Below are 23,315 nucleotides of genomic sequence, written 5' to 3' on the forward strand. Positions count from 1 at the left end.
TAAAATCTACACAAAGTTTTATTGCAATCATACAAGGGATACATCATGGGTCAAATACAACAAATACTATGATGCAATTTTACATTTATTAAACTACAGTTCAAAGCACAAATTTACACATTCTAAATACACTACAACATCTAATGAAGTCACACTGGTCTCCCACTGACATTTGATATATCTGGGCGAAAGACAATAACTTTACAAGACTTTTCTAACAGGAATCCTTAGTATAAAAACTGTGTACTTGTATGTAAACTGTTGAAGAACCCAAGTGATGGGTTTCCATCTCCACTAAGTCATCCATTTTGTTGCATATTTAACGCTCAGGGGTTGAATGAACTTGATTTTAAATTTGGACACCATTATTTAACCCTCCCACCCACCCCACTGAATTGTAGCTGTAGCTTGTTTTGCCTGGTCCCCATTACTATTACTATTTTTTCAAGTTTTGAAGAGAATGAATTGAATTCAAGATTGTTCCATTTCTTCCACATTGGAATGTTGACCAGACAAACTACAGACTTGCAACTGCAGGTCTAAATGAAGCGTTAATGCCTGTTTAAGCTGCAGTGGAAAAGCGTTCTTCCGGGCTCAGCTGAATGCACGAAGGCACAAAGAAGAAGTTCTTCATCAATGTGTCTGAAGCAATTCCAGCATCTTGCATCTCATCCCTGCAGCAGAAAAGGTCAAGAGATGTAATAGCATGTTTTCAGGTTCAATTTCCCTTCAGAACCCAGCCTCCACACAGCACTTGAAGCCAATTGCCCCCGCATGGCTTGGCCCTGGCTCAGCAGAAGGCAGCTCAGCTGTGCCAGTGCCTGGCACACACAGAAATGCTGCCACTCTCCAGGGGTGGGAGCACAAAGGCCCTGCCTGCCTGGGGGCAGGAATGGGTTACCACACTCTCCATCACCACAAGAGCATCACCGCCCTTCCTGCCTGTGATGGTGCCAACACTGCACACAAGCTGCAGTTACATGTATTAGGAAAGCTCAAAGGTTAATATCAAACAGCTTTTGTTAAGCCAGTACAAGACTTTACAACTGCCACTGAAACTCACAGGTGAGATCAGTCAGGTATTTTGCTTTCCTTTGTCAGCCCTAAAACAAAGTAGGCATTTTATCACAGATCTCAGTTCAGTCTCAGCAGTCAGAGACAAAAAAATTTCCACAAACTAAAAAGGCACATTCTTGCACTCAGCATTTTCCTCTATTTGGCACGGAATGTAATTTATAAGCGTATACTCCCCAAAGGAAGCAAAAGCAACCTTGCCACTACCAGGATAGTTTTCTTACCAGTCACTGAAAGACATCATGTAGTAAATCAGTGGCCTCTGATAGTCGTTAAAGGTAGACTGTTCACCTAAGGTACCAGAACCCATATTGTCAAAGATCAGCCAATCTCCAACGCTCAACTCGGGAAGAAGACAGTTTTCCACAATTTGATCAAGCTCATCACAGGATGGACCCCAAAGGCTGCTTGCAAACAGAGGCTCATCTTCCTTGTATTTCTATAGGGAAATGATTGAGGCAATTCAGGCTTCAGTTTATTGAATAAGAAAATTTTCAAATATACAGAAGGTTAATTTAATAAATAACATGCAATTATATATGCATGAAGTTTTAAATATATGTTCAATAAAGAAGGATAGTAAGGACTACCTCTGAAGAATATAGAAGGACTCACCTTGTGAACCTCTGGGATAGTATTCAGTTTCTCAGACAATTTACTTGCAAAAGAACCATAAACACCATCATTTATGTAATATGTAAATACTGGTTCATCATCATTCCTGGTTTGCTCCACTGGAAGTAAAAAAAAGTTGTCTTGCATGCATGTTTTGTCATTAGTAGTCTTTTTGCAATCTAACTCAAGTCAGCTGCTTTCTCCTGACAAAGGAGTTCCATATATACTGGAATATGAGAATTACAAGCAGAGTAATCTGTATGAGACCAGATTATAAATTCAGTTATTAAGTGTGAGGCTTAATAAAATTAATACTTTCAGTAATAACCACTGCTAAGAATATAAATCCAGAGAAGCAGGGAAGTAGCTTGCTCTGTGACATGATTTTTTATGTTCTAATACAGAACCTTCTAACACACCATCTGTGATGCACCCACTATAGGTTTAACCTAGTAAGGATACAAGAAGTGCCACATAAAAATAACAGTGAGACACACAGATAACATACGGTCAGAATCCAGAAGGCATATTACAGTGCAAGAATTAGGGGATGCACTAAATATATAAACAAACTGATCAATCCCAACTAATAGTGGGCAGTTATCTGTACTGATTCATAACAAAGAACACAAATTACCCTTACCTCCAGAAGGAAGAAGTTTATCATACTCAACAGTCTTCTTTGCAATGACGTTCACTGCCAGTGTAAATGCAGATGAAACATAGTAACATCCAGGCTCTGCAATCACATTAACACCAGATTCCTTAGGAAAGTAGACATCCAGCAATGGCCTGATGACATGATTAACCTAGGAAATTGAAGTCAGAGGTAAGGCCAATGAACTCAGCTTATGGATGTATCACACACACACCTCCAGTCAGCAACAAGTATAGTCAGCACACCAAATGCTTACTCTGGTCCTCCATTCTCTGAGAAATGCCTTTACCAGAGGTCCACAATTTATAAACAACATGTAAGAAAACTGATCATTCTGCTAAACACTGAAGATTGAGAACCATGAGTCTGATTACTATACAGTCTCTTTTCACAACCAAAGTTCAAGCTGTGGTACACTCATGACTGCACCAGTAACTTCAGTGCCCATCCAGCACAACAGATAATGTAAAATGACATGTGAACCCACAAGAATGGGCAAAGGAGCTTTTTGTGATCAGTTCTGAATAGTATCATATTAGAAACAGAATTATTTAATACTAATGTTCATATCTTAGGACAGATATTTGAAGATTAACAGATATTTTGGACAAGTAACAGAACCATTAGAATGGAGAGAAAAGCCCTGATTGCTGTTAGTAACACCTCATACATCACTTTCACTGTTCTGAATTCATGGAGTCTGTTTTTAAGACAACATAAGTGTAAACTGGGTATCCTGTTTTACGTGCCACTTCATACTAAAGATAGCATTTATGCCAAATCAGAGGCCAGCCAAATCAAGACCTTTAGCTTTCAGTTCCAAAGCAAAATACTGGAAATTTTCATCCAGTAGCAACAGGGTTTATGATTCAAAGCATGCAAAGGTACCCTGGCCCAAACCATGCGAGAGTCACCAGCTGGACACTAGTCAAGAAAAACCTTGAATTATTACTGCTAGGGCTGCTTCAGATAGTAATTTAATCTCTAACACACTTAAACGAGCATTCACCCAAGATGAATGGGATTAAAAAGAAGTCATGATCACCTCCAAGAACAGATTACACTATTCATCATCAAGAACACAAACCCAACTAGTGAGATCTTGAGTTACAGTCTAGCATGGAACTTAACTATGTTTCAGCTATCAATTCAAGCTGCAGTTTGAAGGTTAAACACTTCAACTTCTTCAAAAGTAAGAGTGTCAACTTCCAACACATTGCGTACCTCTTCCAGCTGAAGTTCTGAACCTGTGAAGCCCCCACCAATATCCAACATGTTCATCTTAAAGCCAAATTCTTCCTAAAATGTGTAGGCAGAAGGTAAGTACATGAACAACGGCAAATGCAAAAATATTTTGTTGCTCCTTACTGTGGTTGTTTTCTGTGTATTTAAGCTTTTAAAACTATTTAGCTGAGTACATCTAATGGAGTAAGGGCATAGTACAGATCCATTAAATCTAGAAGCAAAGCACTGGGATGTCAATAGAGGCTGGTTACACAATTCTCTGCAAGTCCCACAGCAATACCAAGTGGCTTTTGTTATATTCAGACAGTGTTTGCTGAACAGGTGGTGTATTTTGACAAAAGGCAGTTTTAGGATTTCACTAATTTTGTGACAACACCACTACAACGAAATTTGCACAAAGATCAGCAAGATCCTCAATTTTATTGTCCCCATATGTTACCAGCCACAGCTAAGGCACTGCAGTAATAAGAGTAAAAAGACTTGCAGTCTTCTCTGTTTAGTTTACAAACTCCTCATACCACAACAGATGCTAGCATACAATTGTTTCATTTCAATGTAACCTAAAAGCATCAGTTGTATATTTACAGGACTGAGATTTGAATATCAAAAAGCTTTGACTCAAAGTGGGAAACTAATTTAAATAGCATGTAAGGCTACTGCCTGTCAGTGGGACAGCATTCATTACCATAATTATGACAAAGTTGGTTTTACTTCTACCACATATCACAAAGGAGTATTTAGTCCCTTACTAAAAGTTCCATCTCCAATGATTTATTTTGGAAAGAATGTAGTTGGTTTGTTAGTATGATTGGAATAGAATGGATCCTCTACTGTAGCAATTGCATGTGTGTATAGATCTACTTACAGCCATGTCAAACACACACCGAGCATCAGATAGAGCATGAATGTATGTTTGCAGATCCTGGCAAGAGCCTGAAACATGAAATCTGAAAGAAATAAAAACACTGTAAATACGCTGAACTATGCAGCTTTCAGACCAACCAAATTGTTTCACCATATAAAACAGCAACAGAAGCAATTCATTTCCAAGTGTCTCAAAACAAGCTTAAATGATAACACAGCAACTGTGCAAAGAAGCTCAGACCACAACCACTGCCTTCTATTTCACCAAATTTGTACTTGAGAGTTGCCCTCCTCTTAATACTAAGAATGTCCCACAATATTCTCATCTTTGAGAAACAACAGATTTACTGAATTTTTCAGTCTTCACTAGCAAAGTGGCTAAAAGTTGTTCTTCAGTAGGTGCCAAAGCTGCAGAGAAGTACTGATGCCCACCACAAGCTCCTGAATCCCCTCTTGTTCCTTGTTCAAAAAATTCAAGTACTGCCATATGCACTTAGGCACTGAGGTGCTAAAACAAGTGCCAGAATTCCTACGGGCTTCCGCAACAGGAATGTGGTCTACTGGTTCTAGACAGACCATACACACACCCGAGCCACAGTGTTCTCGACTCCAAGTCTACTCCTTTAAGGAATGCCGTTTTGAGGCAAAGGTCACTTTTCAAACTCACTTGCATGAATCCACGTGTGGAATTTAAAATTAAATAAAAATAATGCAGAAGACCCACATGATTTTTGTAAAAGTTGGTTGAGACATTATATGTTGAGGAATGTTTTTTCAGTAGTATCTAATTTATTAAGACATTTGTAGTTTATGCTTTAATATCCATTTCGAACAGATATAACATCAAAACATTTATGGTTTAAATCATCAAAATCTGGCTTAACATTTTTTTATTGTCTTGATGACCCATTTATTTGTTTGGTTGCTTTCCTAAAACACTCATGAGCATGTGAGAGATTTGTAGCTGATGGCAGACAGAGCAGACTCGTGCATACATTTTTTTCAGATACAGTAAAATATCCATCAAGCTTCCAATTAAAATACCACAGATTATTTATACAAACTTGGAACTCTAGGATTCATTCCTGCCACGTGCAAGTCAAAAACTTATCTGAGTATTTTGTCTTGATATGATCAAAGAGTGTAATAGAACCTTAACCTTTAGGTTCTAACTCAAAATCTGACCCCTTGTTCATCTTGTTCAAAGTATCCAACCTATTCCATGCTGTACTAGCACTTTTCTTATGATGTTTATTGCTGGAAAAATACAAATCGAGTTACCATAGAAGTTCAAGAGTACAGTTAGAGAACAGGAGAGGCCTTTAAATTTAGTTTTTATGCTGACAGAAGGATTTATGATACTTCATTTCATATGGTTTTGATGTCTGTAATAGTTACTTTGTTTCATACTAGTTTGTGCTTGCAAGCAAAAGCTCATGATTCTAAATTGATGTGATACTGTTTGTCTGGGGTTTTTGATTTTTTTTAAACCTTGTAAAATAGTGTCACCAGGGAAAAAATTATTTTCTATTTTACATCTTAAGTACATCATACAAATATCTGCTCAGCCAGCAGAGGACAATGAAGTTACTCACTTGACACCAACTATTTGGACTCCCAGCTCCTTAGCACATTCCATAAGGTGCCTACAGTTCTTCAGGGTGGTGCCAAACTTCATATTCATCTCCTCACCAGCAGTAATGTCTTCTGTGGCAATGTGCAGTAAGAGCCTAAGAGAAGGGGAAGATGATTGGGGCAGTTGGTTTACATCATCAGCACATGTGAAGCCTGAAGACTGTCAGAAGTGTGTTGATTATGTTGTCAGTATTCCAGCTCCATCGATGGATGAATCAAGGCAACCTAATAATAACAATCCTGTACAGAGAAAAAACTAGCAATTAGGGGCTAAAACATGGAGCCAACAAGGACAAGGGATTTCGAAATGCAGCAACTAAGACTCTTGCAGCAGCAAGAGTCTGCTGAGTGCTGTAATAAAAAATAATGTTACCTTCTACTAAAGCGTAGTTCCTCATAAAATTAGTAAGACTAATATGATTTTTCCCATTTCTGTACTCCTCCCCAGCCCAGAGGTTCCCCTTCAGTTAGACATATATCAGATTTAGTTAAACTCAGCATCTGGAGAACACCAGGCTGAAAGCACACCCTGGCCATATCACATAGCCTCCCCGTCTGGCTGAGCACATGGACTCAGGATGAGGGGGTAGGGTGATCGGTCCATTCCCTGCCCCTTTTTCCAGGACACTGAAGAGGAGAGAGGCAGCAAGTACCATTTCTTACATTCTTATGCAGTGGGACATCTTCCTCTGTCTGGTCAAAGCCTCATTTTAGGTAGGTCTGGCAAATCTTTTTCTATGTTAAAGTAACACTTGATGGTCACATCCTAACCTCTAGAGACATACTTCCAAACCTCCCAAAAATCAAACTGCTGTTTGCTGAGAAAGTCACACTCCCACAAGATCAATTAATTAGTCATGCAGTAAACTAAACAGAGGTGGTGTCATGACATACATGCAGACTGGACAGAGCACACTGCAGTTAACCAGGATGGGGAGTGTAAATGAGTGGAAGAAACTCTGCAATCAGAGTGAAACAGCTCTTTACAAGACAGGCAACAAACAGAACTCAGCCTAGCCAATACAGTTGGCCTAACATATACCATGACTTCTACAGGTACTTTCCAAATGTTTCATGATGTGTTTAACATGCATTTTGTAAAGAGCAAAAAGTCCTAAGTTCTCATACAGGTTGCCCTGCAATCCTTGTTAATTTATATCATTTTGTCTTGAGAAACTGACAAGCATTTCATTTCCTGCTTCTCACTAGCACAGAAAATTCTGTTCAAAAAATTTGTAGTCAGTATTTTGTGAAGCATTTGGAAAAATGTGCTAACTATAGCAAAAAATTATTACAAGTCAAACTCTTTAAAATGCAATACAAAAATTCAAATCCATGCTATGATTTGTAACCTTGTATTAAGACCCCTCCTTAAAGACATCCAGTGTGAAATTTATTGAGAAATTGTTATAGCAGCATTTTAAGGGAATCAAGATATTTTTCAAGCAAAACTCACTAAATCTGACTTCTAGAAATCCAAGAGATTGTTAGAATCATGGAAATAAATCAACATAAAAACTAACAAAACTCTAAAGCCACCAGTGAATAACTGGTAAAACACTAATGATTTAACAGTCAGCTTTAGCATTGCCAAGGCTTTCAAATCCACTAAGTATACCAGAGCCAGCAGTTTCAGAGAAGTTTATTTATAATACATAATATTTTTGCACAGAAATTTCTCTCCAGTATGCAAAGCACAGACTTCCATGAAGTGTTATCACCAGCAACAGCAATATTAAATCTTGTAGTCTTGAACAAAAAAAAACAAAAACACTGTCTCAAATACCACCACCTCCCCCAAAAAAACCAGTGAAACAAAAAAAAAAAAAAAAGCCACAGTTTTGGGAGAAGACACAATACTTCAATAATGACTCTTCAGAACCAAGGAATTTGTTAAGGATATCTGGAATTCAGTTTCTCCAATGACACTTATGGAAAGCTGTATCTTTAATCACTGTAAACCACTGTAACATTCACTTAGACTCTGGCTCCATATTTCTTAAAGGCATGGCCCAAAGCTAAAGCATTCATAGGTGAGGGATGTGATGCTAAATGACAGGAGTGCCTATCAGTCCAAGAGACCATTATACACTGCCAGCAATAAAGTTGCCATATTTAACAGCCAGATGATCAGCTTTGATCACTTTTCTACAGAGAGCAGCTGAGCTAATACCAAAGTGATGAAAAAATTTCTGTTTCAATTGTGTGAAAATACCTGCAGGTGTATTTAATAGACCTGCAGAGTGTGCCCAAACCCCAGGTGGGATCCAATGCACACGGTCATTCACTGGTAGCTCAGCCCTGACTTCAGCCAGAGCCCTAGTATCCAAACAGAACTCCCTGGAAGATAACACTGAAGCCAAAACAGAGCAGGAGGGAGATGTTATTTGCAGATGATGAAATCCTAGACTTCTGAACTTTAATCACTGAAACCTTTACATGAAGATTGCCCTAAAAAAATCACTTTCTCCCAAACCAAGGGCCATTGTTTTAGGAAGCCAAGCCTCAGTAAGAAAAGATGCAAGAAAGCTACTTTGAAAGAAGACAGAAGAAGATACAAGTGACTTGTACTGAAGAAGCCATGTACTTTGCTTGCAACTCAAACCACCCAGAATACAAGCAAAAAGTTTCCCCCACATTAAAAGCAAAACCAGAATTTTGACACTTACTTGGCATTTGGATGGTTACGTGAAATTTTCTTCAGCTCAATATCATTGTCACAAGTCATGATGTTTATCCCAGCTTTCGCTGCATACTTGATCTGAGAGGCTTGCTTGCAAGGATTTGTGTATATGATGTTTTCAGGAGAAATGCCCAGGTCTTGTACCAAAGCCATTTCAGCCTGAAAAACAGGAGCATACCAAAGTCTGACAAAGTGCACTGTACCATCTTTCCTTTAATTTTTATTAGATGTGCTCTACTACCACATTAAAGAGAAAACTATCTACTGCTTCTAGGGCAGAAGTACAGATTTTCAACAGCCAGTTACAAATGAGTTCACAGTTCAAACTTTATTTATAATCATGGCACTTAACACCAAAGAGATGAATTTAAACCAGCAGACATATGAAAGAAAATTAGGCACACAGTCAAGAAAAACTTACTTTACTGGAACATGCAAAACCAACACCAAGGGTTCCCAGAATTTCGAGTACACCTGGAGTAGAATTGCATTTTACAGGATAAAATGGCTTTATTGGTGCCATCACGCTCTGCCATTGCATGTTATTCCTTACAAGCTTTCCAAGATCACCAACATAAAATGCCTTTTTTCCAGTCTGCAAAAGGAAGAATAGGAAAATAAAACATCTGAAATTGTAGGTTTGCTGTCAAGACAAACAACCCAAAGTCTTAAAGAATTATGTACCTTTTTTTTAACCTACTCTTAACTTTTAGATTTGACCTTGAATCATGTTTTTCTGCTCACCTAGCAATTTGAGCTAGTTTTAAAAAAACCAAAGGGAATACCTACCACTTCAGAGATATTATGAATGCTATTGACAATATTCTGAGATTCCTGAATAAAAGATTCTACTTAAATGCCAAATGCTGATTTTATCAAAAAATACAGAATAAGTTACACATTTCTTTCAACTTTTTATTTTCAGAAGTCTGCAGCTATTTATAGGAAGAAAATCCACTGGGATGAAAGCTTCCACAGTCTCAATGTAATTTATAACTTATTATACAAGGAATAAAATCTGATGCACTAACATTATTTTAGCATCCAGGTAACCGCTTGTTTTACTAAAAATTTGTCTGATTGTATTTTAGTTCAGGAAGTCAATTTTGAGATTTATCTCCACATCTTGTGAAGAATGAAGTTCAAAAGGAATTTTAAGAACTAGACTCCATGTTAAAGGTGACAGACTCAAGTACATAATCTTTAAGAACTTTTCTGGAACTGTTAAGTTCCCTCTGCACATCTGTTACAACATAGTGTTTCTCACAATCAGGTCATGATGCAGGTGTAGTAGATCAAAATGCAAACAGATCATTCCAGATTTGTTCATAATGTGCACTCAGTAAAACTACTGTAGGTGAATGACCTACTGTAAAGCAATTAAAGACCATCACAAAATATATGATGGATCTGAATTGAGACTGTACATCAAATGTTAATTCTAGCACTTGACTTTTGCAGATATGAAACTCTAAATGTCGTGGCTTATTTTATACAAAGTCTTTATTTCTGTTTAAAAAACACAAATAGAAATTCCATCGGGTGGAAGCATACTGACCCCCTGTACGGGTCACCAGCAGGAATGGGATCTGGAGCTTTAGATCCATGGCACAGGCCTCTACCCCTTGAGCTAAAGGAGTAAATGAAAGCAGCAGGAGGCAGCTATCCTCTGTGAGCCAGCCAGTGGTTGGAGACATGACATGTTGCCAGTAGTTTACCTATTTATTTGCTAGACAGAAAAAGAATATTAGGAATCAGGATTTGGGAATCCTACACCTGAGTTCAGAAGGCCATGGAATTTAGCTATTTGCTGTACTATAGTTGACCACTTGTACATGAATAGTTCTGATAAACCAAGGGAAAAGTGAGCAACTCACATGTATGGCATATGAAGAACACAGGATTTGCTTAATGAACCTTTTTAAAAAAGTTTTCTATTTCTACAACTTTGTCTGCAGAACAAAAGGTACATCTTCCTGCCTCCTCCTAAGAAATGAGTGAAGCCTTTTTCGAAAAATGACTATTGTACACACAAAATTACTCAGTTTCTTTCCAGTTGGCTGCTAAACTTCAGTAGCTTTTACACCAGTTTGTCTTGAAAGATAGTACTTCACAATGTGCTTGTACCAGAGTTTCCAGTGGGGAGAAGGGTAACAGGAAGATGTATGAATATTAACCATGATGGCCCACAGAAAATTTAAACATGGCTTTAAACTGGCTCAGCATACACATTTGTCAGAACTCTGCCATATTTTCAGGGAAAGAACAACAACAAAAAGGTTCTAACTGAATATATCCACTTGCATAATTTCAGGTGCTTGATCTAAACCCCATTGCTAATAAAATCTCTTGAAACAATGAGATGGGAAAACTTGTATTTAATTACATCAGCCAGACTACTTTCTTGCCAGTCACACTCAGAGAAGAGTTGATGCCCAAATTTTCCCAACAGAATTCTGCTCAAAGCAAGAAAACAGCAAAGAAGCAGAATTAGAAGAGGAAACTACTTTATAAGGTGAGTGAGGACTGTTTCTCAGCTGCTGTCAGCTCATCAGTTCTAAAATACTTTGACCTAGTTTGAAGACTTAGGGAACTAAATAAAAAGAACTGGGAAGCAAACTTACATGAGTATGTTCATAAATACAGTTGTCAATAACATCTGCAAGAGTTGCTCCTTCATCCAACAGACCAATGGAATAATTTGCATCCTCAAGAAATCCTTTCATCTCAGCCGTATTCCACAAAGCCGACAGTCATAAACCAAGAAACACAAGGGATGGGCTTCCAAGCCTTATATCCGGGTCCTTAAATTATGCAACAAACTGTACAAAGAAAACATGTGTCAATGGAACAAGAGGCACAAAGCATACCATGCTGCTATTTAAAAATCAGCTTTCTACACCTGATGGCCTACAAACAGTAACACACCCTCTACAAAGACCAAAGATGTTTTACGCTGCTCACCCTACGTTTGTAAGAGATCTGGACAGAACAACTCTACTGAAGCCAAGAATAAAACAGAATCTGAGTACTTTAAATCTGAAACTAATTTCCAGAAACAACTGATGCAAGGCTGTTCTTGAGAAGAATTCCAGACTGTATGTACACTGATCTGCACTGAGTTTACGCAAACTATGAAAATACTGTGAGTGCAGCATATTTGTACAAATGTCTCAGCTCAGTTCTTCTCAAATACAGCATCTTAAGCAATGCTAGCATTTGAGTGTGCAACTGGAATAGAATACTTCTGAATTTGTTACAGAAAACTTGTAGCTTATTGATGAAATGTTAGCAGTGATATTTGTGTTAACATTCTAGGTTTTTGATGCTTATTTATAGCCACTGCATTTACACATTGCATTTATTAGACATTTATTTTGTTGTTCTGTTCATAGTATTACCTACAAAACTTAAAATAGAGGTTAATAAAAAGAAGCCAATAGTCTAGAAGTAATTTTAAAAGTTATAATCTTAGCATGTAGAACTGTTATTAAAATAAAGTGATAGTTACAGTCTAACTTTATTTGCATTTTGCTTATCCTCAGATCTTCACTGCAAATTAGCTTAGTAGTTTATACAGTGTTTTCCAAAAGACAATCTAAATCAAAGTCCAAACACTGAAAACACTGTTAAATATAATCTTAGAATGCAGACTGACTAATCACAAGTAAAAATCAGCAGACAGCAGAAAACTACCAACAGCTGACCATATACCTTCATTTGCTTTACTTGATTAATAGAACAATCTGCAGCTTACATTCCATTAGAGTTGTGGGTCTTGTTTAAAAGCAGCTTATTAGCTTACATCAACCCACTGACCACATTTTTGTTTCAACTGTCATCTTTATGACTAACACAAGATTGATCAAAAGCAGCTAGCTAACTAGATTCCTTCTCTAAATGAAGACCCAAGACATTTTTAAATCTCTCAACAGAAGTTGCACAGTAGTTGTAAAAAAGGTGATGGTTCTTTTCTAAGGCCACCTGCACGTAGATTTACAATAGCAGAATTGTTTTTCTAATTAAAATGTTTATAGAAACCACAAACATTACAGCTGAAAGCCAAAAGTACTTCATTAGGACTATAAAAATTAAGATAATTTTGGCTTCAAATCATCACAGGACCATGGTATTAACTCAGTCTCCACCACCTTCATACAGCAAAAAAAAAAAAACACAAAAAAAAAAAAAAAAAAAAAAAAAAAAAAAAAAAAAAAAAAAAAAAAAAAAAAAAAAAAAACAAAAAAACACCACCAAAAAAACCACCACGATTTGCAACATAGGTTTAGTTAATGTTGTCAACAATATGAACAAAGTTACTTTGCTGTAGTTTAATACTACCACAACTAAGCAGCAGTTGCTCCTGCTTGTCATTATGCCAAATAATGGGAAAGGAGCCAGCAGGCTTTTTATATGCTTTCTGCACAACTGAAACATGCCCTCTGTGTTTGTTACAAGAAGAATTTACTGCCAGGTGAACTAACTTAGTGGCAGCAAGAATATTTACTTCTGTTCAGAAGCTGAACGATAAAGACAAGTACCCCAGGTAAGAAAAAGTTGTCTCACACATATATAGTGAGTCCTATGATTATTTAAGGGAATCCTGAAGATCCAAAACAATCACAGAAGAGCAAGATAATTAATCACATTGATGTAGGGATTTAGTGAGTTATAAAAACAATGACTAGGTGGTAGATTATAATAAGCAGGAAAGCGTTTAGTTAGTCATATCTCAGTATGAGACTAATAGCTAAAACTCCTTAAAAAAATACCACCACTGAACAAAAGAAGCTTGTGAACTAAGTTTGCCTTAGAATCAGTCTAACAAAGATAAACACCACAGTCATCTTCATAAAATATCCATGGTTTTCAGAGGCAGAGGACCAAAAAGGTTGAGTTATCTTTTTCCCCCCCAGAAAGAAATGCTGGCATCAGCATCTCACTGAAAATTTTTTTAAGGAATTACTGTATATACAAGGGTACTACTTAGCTAGATTTTTAAATTTTCGTTGAGGTGGTTTTTTTTTTTCATGCTACAAGCCACTTCCTACACTCTAAAGCTTGCACAGTCAAGAGTCCCTTTCACCCCAGATCTACCATACTGGAAAGTCTCAGCACACCCACTGGAACCAGTCACAGCCCTGAACAATTTTTAGACTTACCAGACACACATAGCTAATTGCTTGTACCTTGAGCTGCTTTTTTTGAAATACAATCTAACCAACTGCACACTTTTCCTCTTTGAGTGTGGATGTTCATCTGAGTTACAGTGGAGTGGATTTAAGCCAGTTGTTTAGCACTCTTAAAAGAAAGGCTTTTTTCCCATAGTTAATGACTGTGGTGTCTAGCTTTCAGACAGATGATGTAGAAGAATACTTTCCTTCAAAAGCTGCCCTTTTAATTTTGGGGAGAGTCGGTTCAAGTAAAGCATGGGGGGAGGACTCTTTACCACCAACACCCAAAGCCGCCACCAACAAAACGAACAATTATCTAGTAAGTTAGTTTTGATAAAGATCATTTCCTAAACAAGACCTGCCTCCTGCTCATTCATCAAAAAGCATCTTATGGTTAAGAGGCAGGGACCAAAAGGAATATATGCTAGTAGAGATTCAATTACATAAATTGCAACAAACCATAAACAACCTGATATAACCTCTCCCAGGCTGCTAAACAGTGATTGCTTTTTCTAAGCACATTCAAGACATGGAAGCTTTTCCACTTAACAAAATTAATCTAGTAGAAAAAAAGTGCTAACATTTGTTTGACTACTGTCCAATTTCCCCTTTTTTGAATAACTTGTATCTCTTCAGTCTTGATAGGAATAATATTCTACAAAGAAAAAACAAATTCCTAGAAGCACTGCTACAGCATCACTACAAGACAGTGGCTAGAGAAACATTTCTTTAAGGGGTTAATACCTTACAGTAGGATTTGGGACTCTGCTATCACTTTATTCTGTCCTGACCGGTTCCCTCCTGAGAGGGGGAGGAGAATCAGTGATAAAATTTGCAGAAGGAAATCTAAAGGATGGTTTAGGATTTTTTTTGATGTCTGTAAGATGAGTCAGAATTCATTAGAGTACAGAGTGCACTCCTTGCTGGAAATGCTGACTTGCTGCAAGTCATTATTTGACAGACTTGGTGTGGTAACACCACCCATTTTCACACCTGAAATGTTAGTCTGCACAATGCTCCAGGACATACATTTTAAGTCAAACAAAAGCTGTCAAGTGGTATGAGACTTCTACATAGGCATGTAATTGCTTTCTTTGAAGTAACATTACATCCTCAGGCTCTTTAACACAATGACTTCCCAGATGAAGAACTCTAAGATAAAGGTGTACCTATTTAAACACTGCAATTACTGCAGACATTGGGAATAAAAGAAAATTAAAATTCTCTGAACAGAGAGTCTAAACACATGCTTGTGTGTGCTACCAATGCTTACATGTGACAATTTTCATTTCTTCTTTACATTGTCCAAACTATGTATTGTTTGGCCTAAGAAAAGAACTTCCAAAAACCCCAAACACCTATACGGTTGGCTCTTTCACTAAAAACTTCCTCTACAAAAAAAAGTCTCTGCAAATGAAATGGGCTCCAAATAATGCCTTTCAACCACATCTTATTAAACAAAAGTATTTATGACCTATAACAATTATGCTAATGCAAAAATCATAAAGGGCTAAAAACACATTCTCTCATTCCTTGCAATACTGGTTCTTCAGGGGTAACAAATCAAAACAAGAAACATTTTGTCACTGACACTGGCAATTCAGTACAGAACAGGCATACTAGAAAAGTATATATATTTTATATATATACTCACTATACATGACTCCTCTGCTTTCAGTGCAGGGAATGCCTATTTTTAATGTGAGTATCTTTTAAAAAAAAATCCAAGACACCATTTCATCAACTTGCATCACTGTAATTCAGTTAGCTGAATGCAGCCCCTAACCAGCTGATGGAAGTGCTGAAACAGGTGTCTTTTTTTGCATTACTCAAGTTACCTCTCCTCAGCACAAATCCACTGAAGACCGTAAGTAGGGTACCTGTAAAGCTTAGGTCAGTTGCAGCCTACTCTATTCTCTGAGCAGCATTCCACACAGTTAAGTGAGCAATGTAGAAAGAGCAATTCTGCTGAAGCAAGCAACCGGGATAGATACTGAAAAAACAATGCCCCATCCAGCATCTTGCACAGGAACAAAAACCTTCTCTTGCATTCTTGAAGTCTGAATACATTATTCAGACCCAATAAGCTCACAAAGCTAACAAAAGAATGGTTAATCTTCTAAGTGCACATATACTTCCGTGGTAGCAGACCAGCACTTCTCTTTTACAACAGTGCAAGCAGTCACTTCCCTATTCTTTTTCTTTACTCGCTCAGTCAGTGTTAGTATTTGGCCTCCCCACTACCCCCTACAACTCCCAACTCTCAGCCCTCCTGTTCCCCAACTGCCTCCAGCTCCATCCACACAAAGTCATGAAGGCTTTCAAAGTCAGCCAGTCCAGATAGCTCCTGCTTCCACTTGGCATAGATAGGACTTGTTAATACATCAGACCTCCATTGCTGGTTCCCATCATTTCTGACCAACCAGGTGGGACAATAAATAGAAGAGATTTAAAGGAGAAAGACTTCAGGACACTTCCAGTTGCCAGACTGCTCAGGGAGTGAGAGCTTGAAAAGCAGACAGAACTAAACCCCAAGTCTTCCCCTGCCAGTGTAACACAAGGAAAAAGTGAGATGGAGAAAATCATAAAAAGGAAGCTAGTTTAATGGAAGTAAGTACACCTTCAGACAGAAGATTTTTTTTTTTTAGTTCCACTGGAGCATTAACATAACACTACAGTTATATTTAAGAGCCCACTTGACCTTTTTCCCATTAAATTACTTTGCAAGTTGAACAAGACTCAAAGTACCAATTAAGTCTCTAACTTGAGTCTTAGCTGCATTTGAGGCAATGACTTGTGCTTCAGCACACCAAAACAGGTACAGATTTCCTGGCAAACACCACTGCTACCTACATCACCACTAGATTCAATACTAATTCAGTAAGAATTACCTCTACTTGTGTACAGTACGTTATTGCTGAATGTGTAATAGATCCAATCTCAAAATAAATATACATTATCTGAACATTCACCTGCAAATAAAGCAAATCCAGTGGCATTTCCATTCTAGGGCAACATGTACTTTGCATCATCTGTCACAGCACAGGATCTACCAGTTTGAGAAGGAATATCTTAAAGAAGGTATCAGAACAGCCTGCATCTCAAGAGTAAGAACTTCTGTCACAGCCAAAATTATCTTCAGAACAGTTTTAGAAATTAAGATGCATGTACAGTACCTTAAGATTGTATACTTTATTCACTTCTTTCTAACAATTCTTTTGCCTTTCCTAGCTTTTTACTACTTTACTTTATTCCTGTTCAAGTGCAAAATGTCATGCAAGACTTCTAGCCACATACAAGAGCAACCCAAAACTTAAACTGAACAGGAGAAGCAATTTTCTCAGCTATTTTGCTTATAAAAACCACACCTTAAACATAACTGTGATATTCAGAAAATTCTCAGTGCTAACTGAATTCATTTGACTAGAGTATTCAACTACAAAGAACCAGATATATGCAGTTAATTCAGTAAGTTTCAAACAAAACAAAAAGAACATAACCTCTGGAGATATAGCCAGAAGTCAGGATAAACCAAGCTCATCCTGTGCCTCAGCAATTGCGGTATTTTCAAAGAACGAGTTTATCTACATGAAGCACCTTATTAGGATGCATAATAACACAACTGGCATTTGGAATCTTTGTGGTCTTTAAAAAGTACCTGGCTCAGTAAGATGTATTTAACCAGTTGCAAGTTCTACATTAAAAAGTGTTCCATAATTTATAGGTACTAAGCCAAACAAAAACGCCTTCAGCTAGACAGGAAAAGGTAATGCTGTACAAATACTGTATAAAGTCAGCTTAAATGCATTTGTAATGTCTGAGTTAAGACTATTGTTAAAAACCACATAAAACTATTTTAAGTTAACAGAATGTGATAACCACATATATTTCAGAGTTTTCTGTGCTCCTTAAGATCAGCTAAGTGCATTCATTTGTTTTCCATTATCATGGTCTTGTTTTCCTTTAACACCTATTTGCTACTTCAAAATATAAAGGGATTTATAATTGGTACACATTTTCCATCCAACATTAAATTCCACATTCTACTGTAACCCCACTACAACTATTTGTGGAAATGGATAGTAATTAACAAATAATGGAGACAAGCATTTGGGAAGGCACACCCTCCATGATCAGCCTTAGTTACTGTTTACAATAGCAAATCTTAACTATTTCAGTATAAACTACTCTAAAACTATAGAGTACTCAGCAAGTCATGAGTTGATGTTAACAGTCATGCAGTCCAATTCCTGACTTCAGAATTATCACAGAGACTGAAGCTACAGCATTTTTATTTCAGGATTTCTGCAGCCAACACCTCTAATTCAGAAAAGTAGCTTTATTTACCAAGTTTACTGCAGGATTTAATCAGATAATTGTACTGAGAAAGGTGTTAGGTGAGTAAAATGTTAGTTTAGTCCCCCCTGCCATCCTGAATGAAAGTCCTACATAATTTTGTTAATCTGCATCCAGACAGTTACCCTGCTTATCAAAAATAAAGCTGTATTTTTGCAAGGGCTTATCCTCCTGCATACAGATGAAGAGAGACTTACATGGACAAGTTAGGAGATGGAACCCTACTATCATCAGCTAGGTTCCCAAGGTGGCTCAGCGTTGAAGTCGAACTGCTCTCTATAAAGCACTTCTCCTAAGCCTTCTGGATAGTTGTAAACTTGATCAGAGATTTTGCCCTGTAGGGAGAAAAATGCACACAAAAATAAATTTCATAGCCAGAACAGAATAAAAGCTTTACCATAAATCATGTAACAAATGCCTTTTCAGCAGTGCTTTTAAGGAGGCTTGCAACACCCCACCAATGAAAGTTTATAATCACATCAAACACACAGTTTTCAAGAGTTAATATAAACTCTGAGCCAGAACAAGTCAGATGTACAAAGAACTGCTAAAACACGTGAAACTGCTTGTTTTACTTATCTTTTACAGTCTGAATGAGAAGATTTTCAAAACTAATGGCAAAGAGCTCTACATGATCCTGCTGTAGGGTAGTATGCCTTAATACTGGATTACTCTCCCAGAAGTGTTTTTAACCCTGTAACCACTGCATTCTTCCCCTCCCCACTTCCTTTCTATTTTAGAATTCCCTTGCCACGTTCCTTCTCCCTCTGCTGTGAATGAACACGGCATGTGGGTGAAAAAGCTACGTGGGTGAAAAAGAGTGCTTTATATAGTGAAACTGAACACCACACAGACAAATCCAGAAATAAGCAAGACAGTAAAAACAAAAACTTATGCTTGCCTTCAGGAATGAGGAAACATTTCAGCTGGCCCTAAAGGCTATTACACACATCACCAAAGCAGCATTTTAAAGTACAAGGCTAGCTTACTCAAGGTACAGCAATTACACAAACCAGAACAATGAGCATAAAAGCAGTCAAGGAAACATTTATTAGGCCTGTTATTCCTCCTAAAAGCAACAATAATTTTCATGGGATTAAATACACTACCAAATTGGTCACATGTAAACCCAAAATACAAAGTTTCTACAAATTTGCTGCAATATATGGCATGGAACATAGAACATACCAACCTATTGTGAAAATAAACTTTTGATACTTTCATTAGAGAAGTAATACTACATGGGTTGACTACAAAAGCCTGACTTCTGGGAATCACCCAACACAAAAGATCATCTTCACAGCCGTGTTAGCTAAACTCCTGAAATGTACTTTTCCACTTATTCTTGCTATTGGAAAACTAAACTAGTACACGCCATAAAGTACTGCATAACACACAGAGGTAATGCAACTTGAGGGTAACTGTTTCACAGCAACTCCCACAGAGCAATTCCTGCAGCCTTACCACATAAATTAGCATTTACTAGCATGCAACATTAAAAACAACCTCAATGCTTCAAAATTGAGATATTACAGAATTTTGACAGCTAGAATTAGTGCATATGTATATTTAACCTTATCCTCTTCTTTCACTAAACCAAGTCAGTAACATTTAGTTTTGCACAAAACAGTTTTACAAAAGGAAGGTGTTGCCAACATTTAAAGTTAACTGGTAGTTACCCTACTTCCTACTGCTGTTCTGATGATACTCAAGAATTCATACAAATTTTCCAGTGATAGGAATTAAGTTTACCTTCCTAGCCAAACAAGTCATTAAACACAAGTGCTTCTAGGTAGAGCACCTTACCTTCAATGCAAAACTTAAAATGCAATGCTTCAGCCAAATATCACCTGCAATATTATGCCAATAAATATTCTCCCAAGTTCCAAGGAGAAAAGTTTACAGTGAAAATTCCTGTGGAGCAGGAATGAAACCCAACAATTTTCTGTAGCAACAGGAAACTTTGAGCTGTGCCGAGTTCTGTCTTTCAGAACTTATTTTAAATGAGAATTATTTATGTAAAGGATATACACAAACATACAAAATAGTCTGACTACTCTTTTTGTGCAGCTTTGCTACTTCTGAACATTCAGAGGAAAATGGAACAATTTGAGCCTTTCCAATCACAGGCATTTTAGTCTACTTCAACCAGCAGAAAGGGATTTTGCTGTCGAGTGGCAGAGCTGGGCTGCAGTAGAAGTGTATTAGATGTCCATAACCCATATGGACAAACCCAGTTTTACAAAAATAGCACATGTTATGAACCACAATGAAGCATTCCTTGTTTAAGGGTTTTAAAGTAGGTATAAAATTATTCTTTGCTAAGCAGCGAGCTTTGATTTGTGGAAATAGTCAGCAAGGTAGCTCTGCTTTTTAATATTCAAGTGACACCTATATGCATGTGTTTATCATCTATTGGTATACTCTACTAGCAGGTTCCTGAAGCTTGACTACAGCTCAAACAAGAGTCACAACTCACCTGAGGACTCCAATCACCCCCCAGCTGTCCACAGCAATAGTTTTGTCAGAACACCTGCATCCCTGCAGCAAGCCCTATAAGTGCCCAGCAGGGCTGGGCTTTTTCCAGTTCACTGGCCCCCCTCACCTCCCCATGTGTGACGCCAACAGGCCTACAAAACCAGGGATCAACCCATTTTCTTAAAGAAAAAAAAAAAAATCCACTATATTTGTTTCTGAGAAGAGGCTCTCTAGTGGCTTGAGCTAAAATATATCCATTAACCAAACCGTAAAAATCTAGAATTAAAATGACCTTGCACATTTACACTGAGTGACAGACTCAAAGGCACCAATGTTACTCTGGTTCACAGAAAAGCCTACGTATTTTTGAGTTACAGTAAGCATCTTCCAGAGCAGAGAGAGGACACTGTGGCACAGGGATCCCGGAGGGGGAGCAGGTCCTGAAGGAAGCACAGGTCCCTGAGGAGTTCTCCCATGAACCACACTCTTGCTCCTGTGCCACATCAACAGCATCTAGAACTGATATTTATCATTACACCTATATTAGCACACTACATGATTAAGCCTCGCTTTTAGGAAGGGACAGTCTTAATTCTCTTCCAGAGTACTCTGTCTCCCCTTGAAATTGGAGAGCTGGAATAATTTCCAGCAGCACTGCTGCAATCACACACCTGCAGCAGCCTCCCAGGGAGCAGTGGGAGGCACGAGCTGCAGGTCCAGGGGCCGGCTGCAGTGCTGAAAGGCAGTAATCCTTCCTCTTGCCTCCAGTAAAACTGTGCCCACAGGAGAAACATTCCCACAGCTGCTCACCACCAAACAACACCCTCCCCCTCCCAAAGACCCTCCTTTTTCTGGGGTTTAATAGCCTTTCCCTGGAGCTCAATGCCCAGCAGGAGGGATGGGGGAGAGCAGGCCAACTGGCCTGCCGGGGGTCTTGGCCTACAGGAGGCAGAGAAGGGAGCTCACCACAGCCAAAGGCACACGGGGAAGGGGCTGCCTTGTCACAGGCATCAGCCACAGCAGCAGCAGCATTGTTCACACGGTGACAGGAAGGAAAGAACTAGACTGGACCAGTCCAGACTGGAACAAACCCCTCCTACCATCACCATTATTCACAACCCCCACCTCCCCCCCAGCACCACTGCCTCCCACGTTTATTCCAAGGAAGAATAATGGGCAAGTGCAGCATCTTCAGAGACAAAAATCCGGCAGCCGGGGAGGGCAGAAGTAGGGCAGAACTACCCCCCAACCCTCTCGCACACAAGAGACTCAATCACGCCTCTGACTAGACGGTAGGCATTTCTACGCTGTTTTATTGGCCTTCATACCGTGTTTTCATTCAGGGTGGCTATAACCAACTGGGACAACACAATTGTATCCTGGTTAGTCACCGGAGACTGCTGCAGAGGTCTGAAATGCAGTGCTTCTCCTGCCTACACAAGACAGCTGTGCAGGATTTTGTACTGCAGGAGATGCACTTCAGAAAGGCTCTAAAGGTTTAAGCTCACTTTCTTCCCTCTTCACCACAATCAGGTAACCCCCAGCACACACAGGCATCTTCACGGGCTCAGACTGATGACCAGAAAAGATCTGCAGTGCTGCCCAGTACTCAGTCATAACAGCATCCTCTTCAGCCACACTACGATCCTGCACTTGCATCGTCCCACTTGTGCACGCATGAGCCCGCTCGCTCACCGTGCCTTCAGTTCCCCTACCATCAGGAACACCTCTACTAATTTGTCACCACTACAACTCTGCTGACCTCCTACCAAACAGGTAACGGCACTGCAGCCAACACACACACTCCAGATACGCCAACATTTGGGTACACACACTTTACACACACAAATTCAGCTGGCAGCTGAGCAGGAACCAGAATCTCTTCCCCATACTTTCCAAAAGCCATTAGTACACCAGTGGCCAAATGGACCACAATATGTTGGCAGAGGCAGCCAAGCCAAGAAGGTTGAGCTCAACCAAGAGACCTCCAAAAGGATGAGGGGCACCAAACCTACTACTGCTACACTAAGGGTCTGACCAAGGGGAAGGGTAAAGGGTGCACCTGTGAGACGACCAGAGAGCTACTCCCCGGGCAAAGGGAGGAGGGGACTGCTAACGGGAAGGAAGGGCTCCCTTTCCACATGCCGGGTGACCCCACGGCCCTTCTGCGTGAAGGCAGTCCCGGAAAGCGTCACTTGTGCAATGCCCTTACGACTCGCGCGTTGCTGCTCTGACAGCCGGCGATGCCACCCTGCTCCTCGGCGTGGCCCTTGCTGACCATGCCGAGGGGGACAGGTGAGGAGGCCTCGTGCAAGCGCAGCTCAGGTGAGGGGGAGAAAGTGGAGCATGGCAGCGGGAGCCCGGATGGATAATCACGCTCACAGAAGCACAACATGGCCCCTGAGAAGCAGGCGAGGAGACGCCGCGGCCATGCCACCAGCCCTTCTCCTGCCTCTGCTCCCGTCAGGCTGCCCAGCGCTGAAACCTGTCACACACGGCTGGCCCCGGGGGCTCGGGGAAGCTTACGGCGTAT

The 23,315-nt window shown here is 39.2% G+C and overlaps 2 protein-coding genes across 3 annotated transcripts in view; one reads left to right on the top strand and one right to left on the bottom strand.

The window, feature by feature from the left end:
* AZIN1 (antizyme inhibitor 1) overlaps positions 1–23,315 on the bottom strand; it is a 24,560-nt gene continuing 1,245 nt past the window's right edge. Inside the window, exons 2-12 of one of the 2 annotated variants that reach the window (XM_053940475.1) lie at positions 18,502–18,639; positions 11,399–11,596; positions 9,196–9,369; positions 8,761–8,933; positions 6,052–6,186; positions 4,458–4,539; positions 3,572–3,646; positions 2,333–2,498; positions 1,690–1,808; positions 1,299–1,513; positions 1–674 (exon numbers count right to left, since the gene is read on the bottom strand). In XM_053940475.1, the coding sequence (XP_053796450.1) occupies positions 563–674; positions 1,299–1,513; positions 1,690–1,808; positions 2,333–2,498; positions 3,572–3,646; positions 4,458–4,539; positions 6,052–6,186; positions 8,761–8,933; positions 9,196–9,369; positions 11,399–11,500 (1,353 nt within the window). In that variant the 5' untranslated portion in view covers positions 11,501–11,596; positions 18,502–18,639 and the 3' untranslated portion in view covers positions 1–562. Of the gene's footprint in view, positions 675–1,298; positions 1,514–1,689; positions 1,809–2,332; positions 2,499–3,571; positions 3,647–4,457; positions 4,540–6,051; positions 6,187–8,760; positions 8,934–9,195; positions 9,370–10,332; positions 10,504–11,398; positions 11,597–18,501; positions 18,640–23,315 lie in introns of those variants that run through there. The other variant, XM_053940486.1, reaches the window with a different exon arrangement.
* The window catches only part of LOC128788173 (uncharacterized), a 6,770-nt gene continuing 6,630 nt past the window's right edge, over positions 23,176–23,315 (top strand). The window contains exon 1 of the mRNA XM_053943085.1: positions 23,176–23,311. Within this exon, the coding sequence (XP_053799060.1) occupies positions 23,176–23,311 (136 nt within the window). The remainder of the gene's footprint in view (positions 23,312–23,315) is intronic.

The sequence above is a fragment of the Vidua chalybeata genome, chromosome 1, assembly GCF_026979565.1.
Source record: "Vidua chalybeata isolate OUT-0048 chromosome 1, bVidCha1 merged haplotype, whole genome shotgun sequence".
NCBI lineage: Eukaryota > Metazoa > Chordata > Aves > Passeriformes > Viduidae > Vidua > Vidua chalybeata.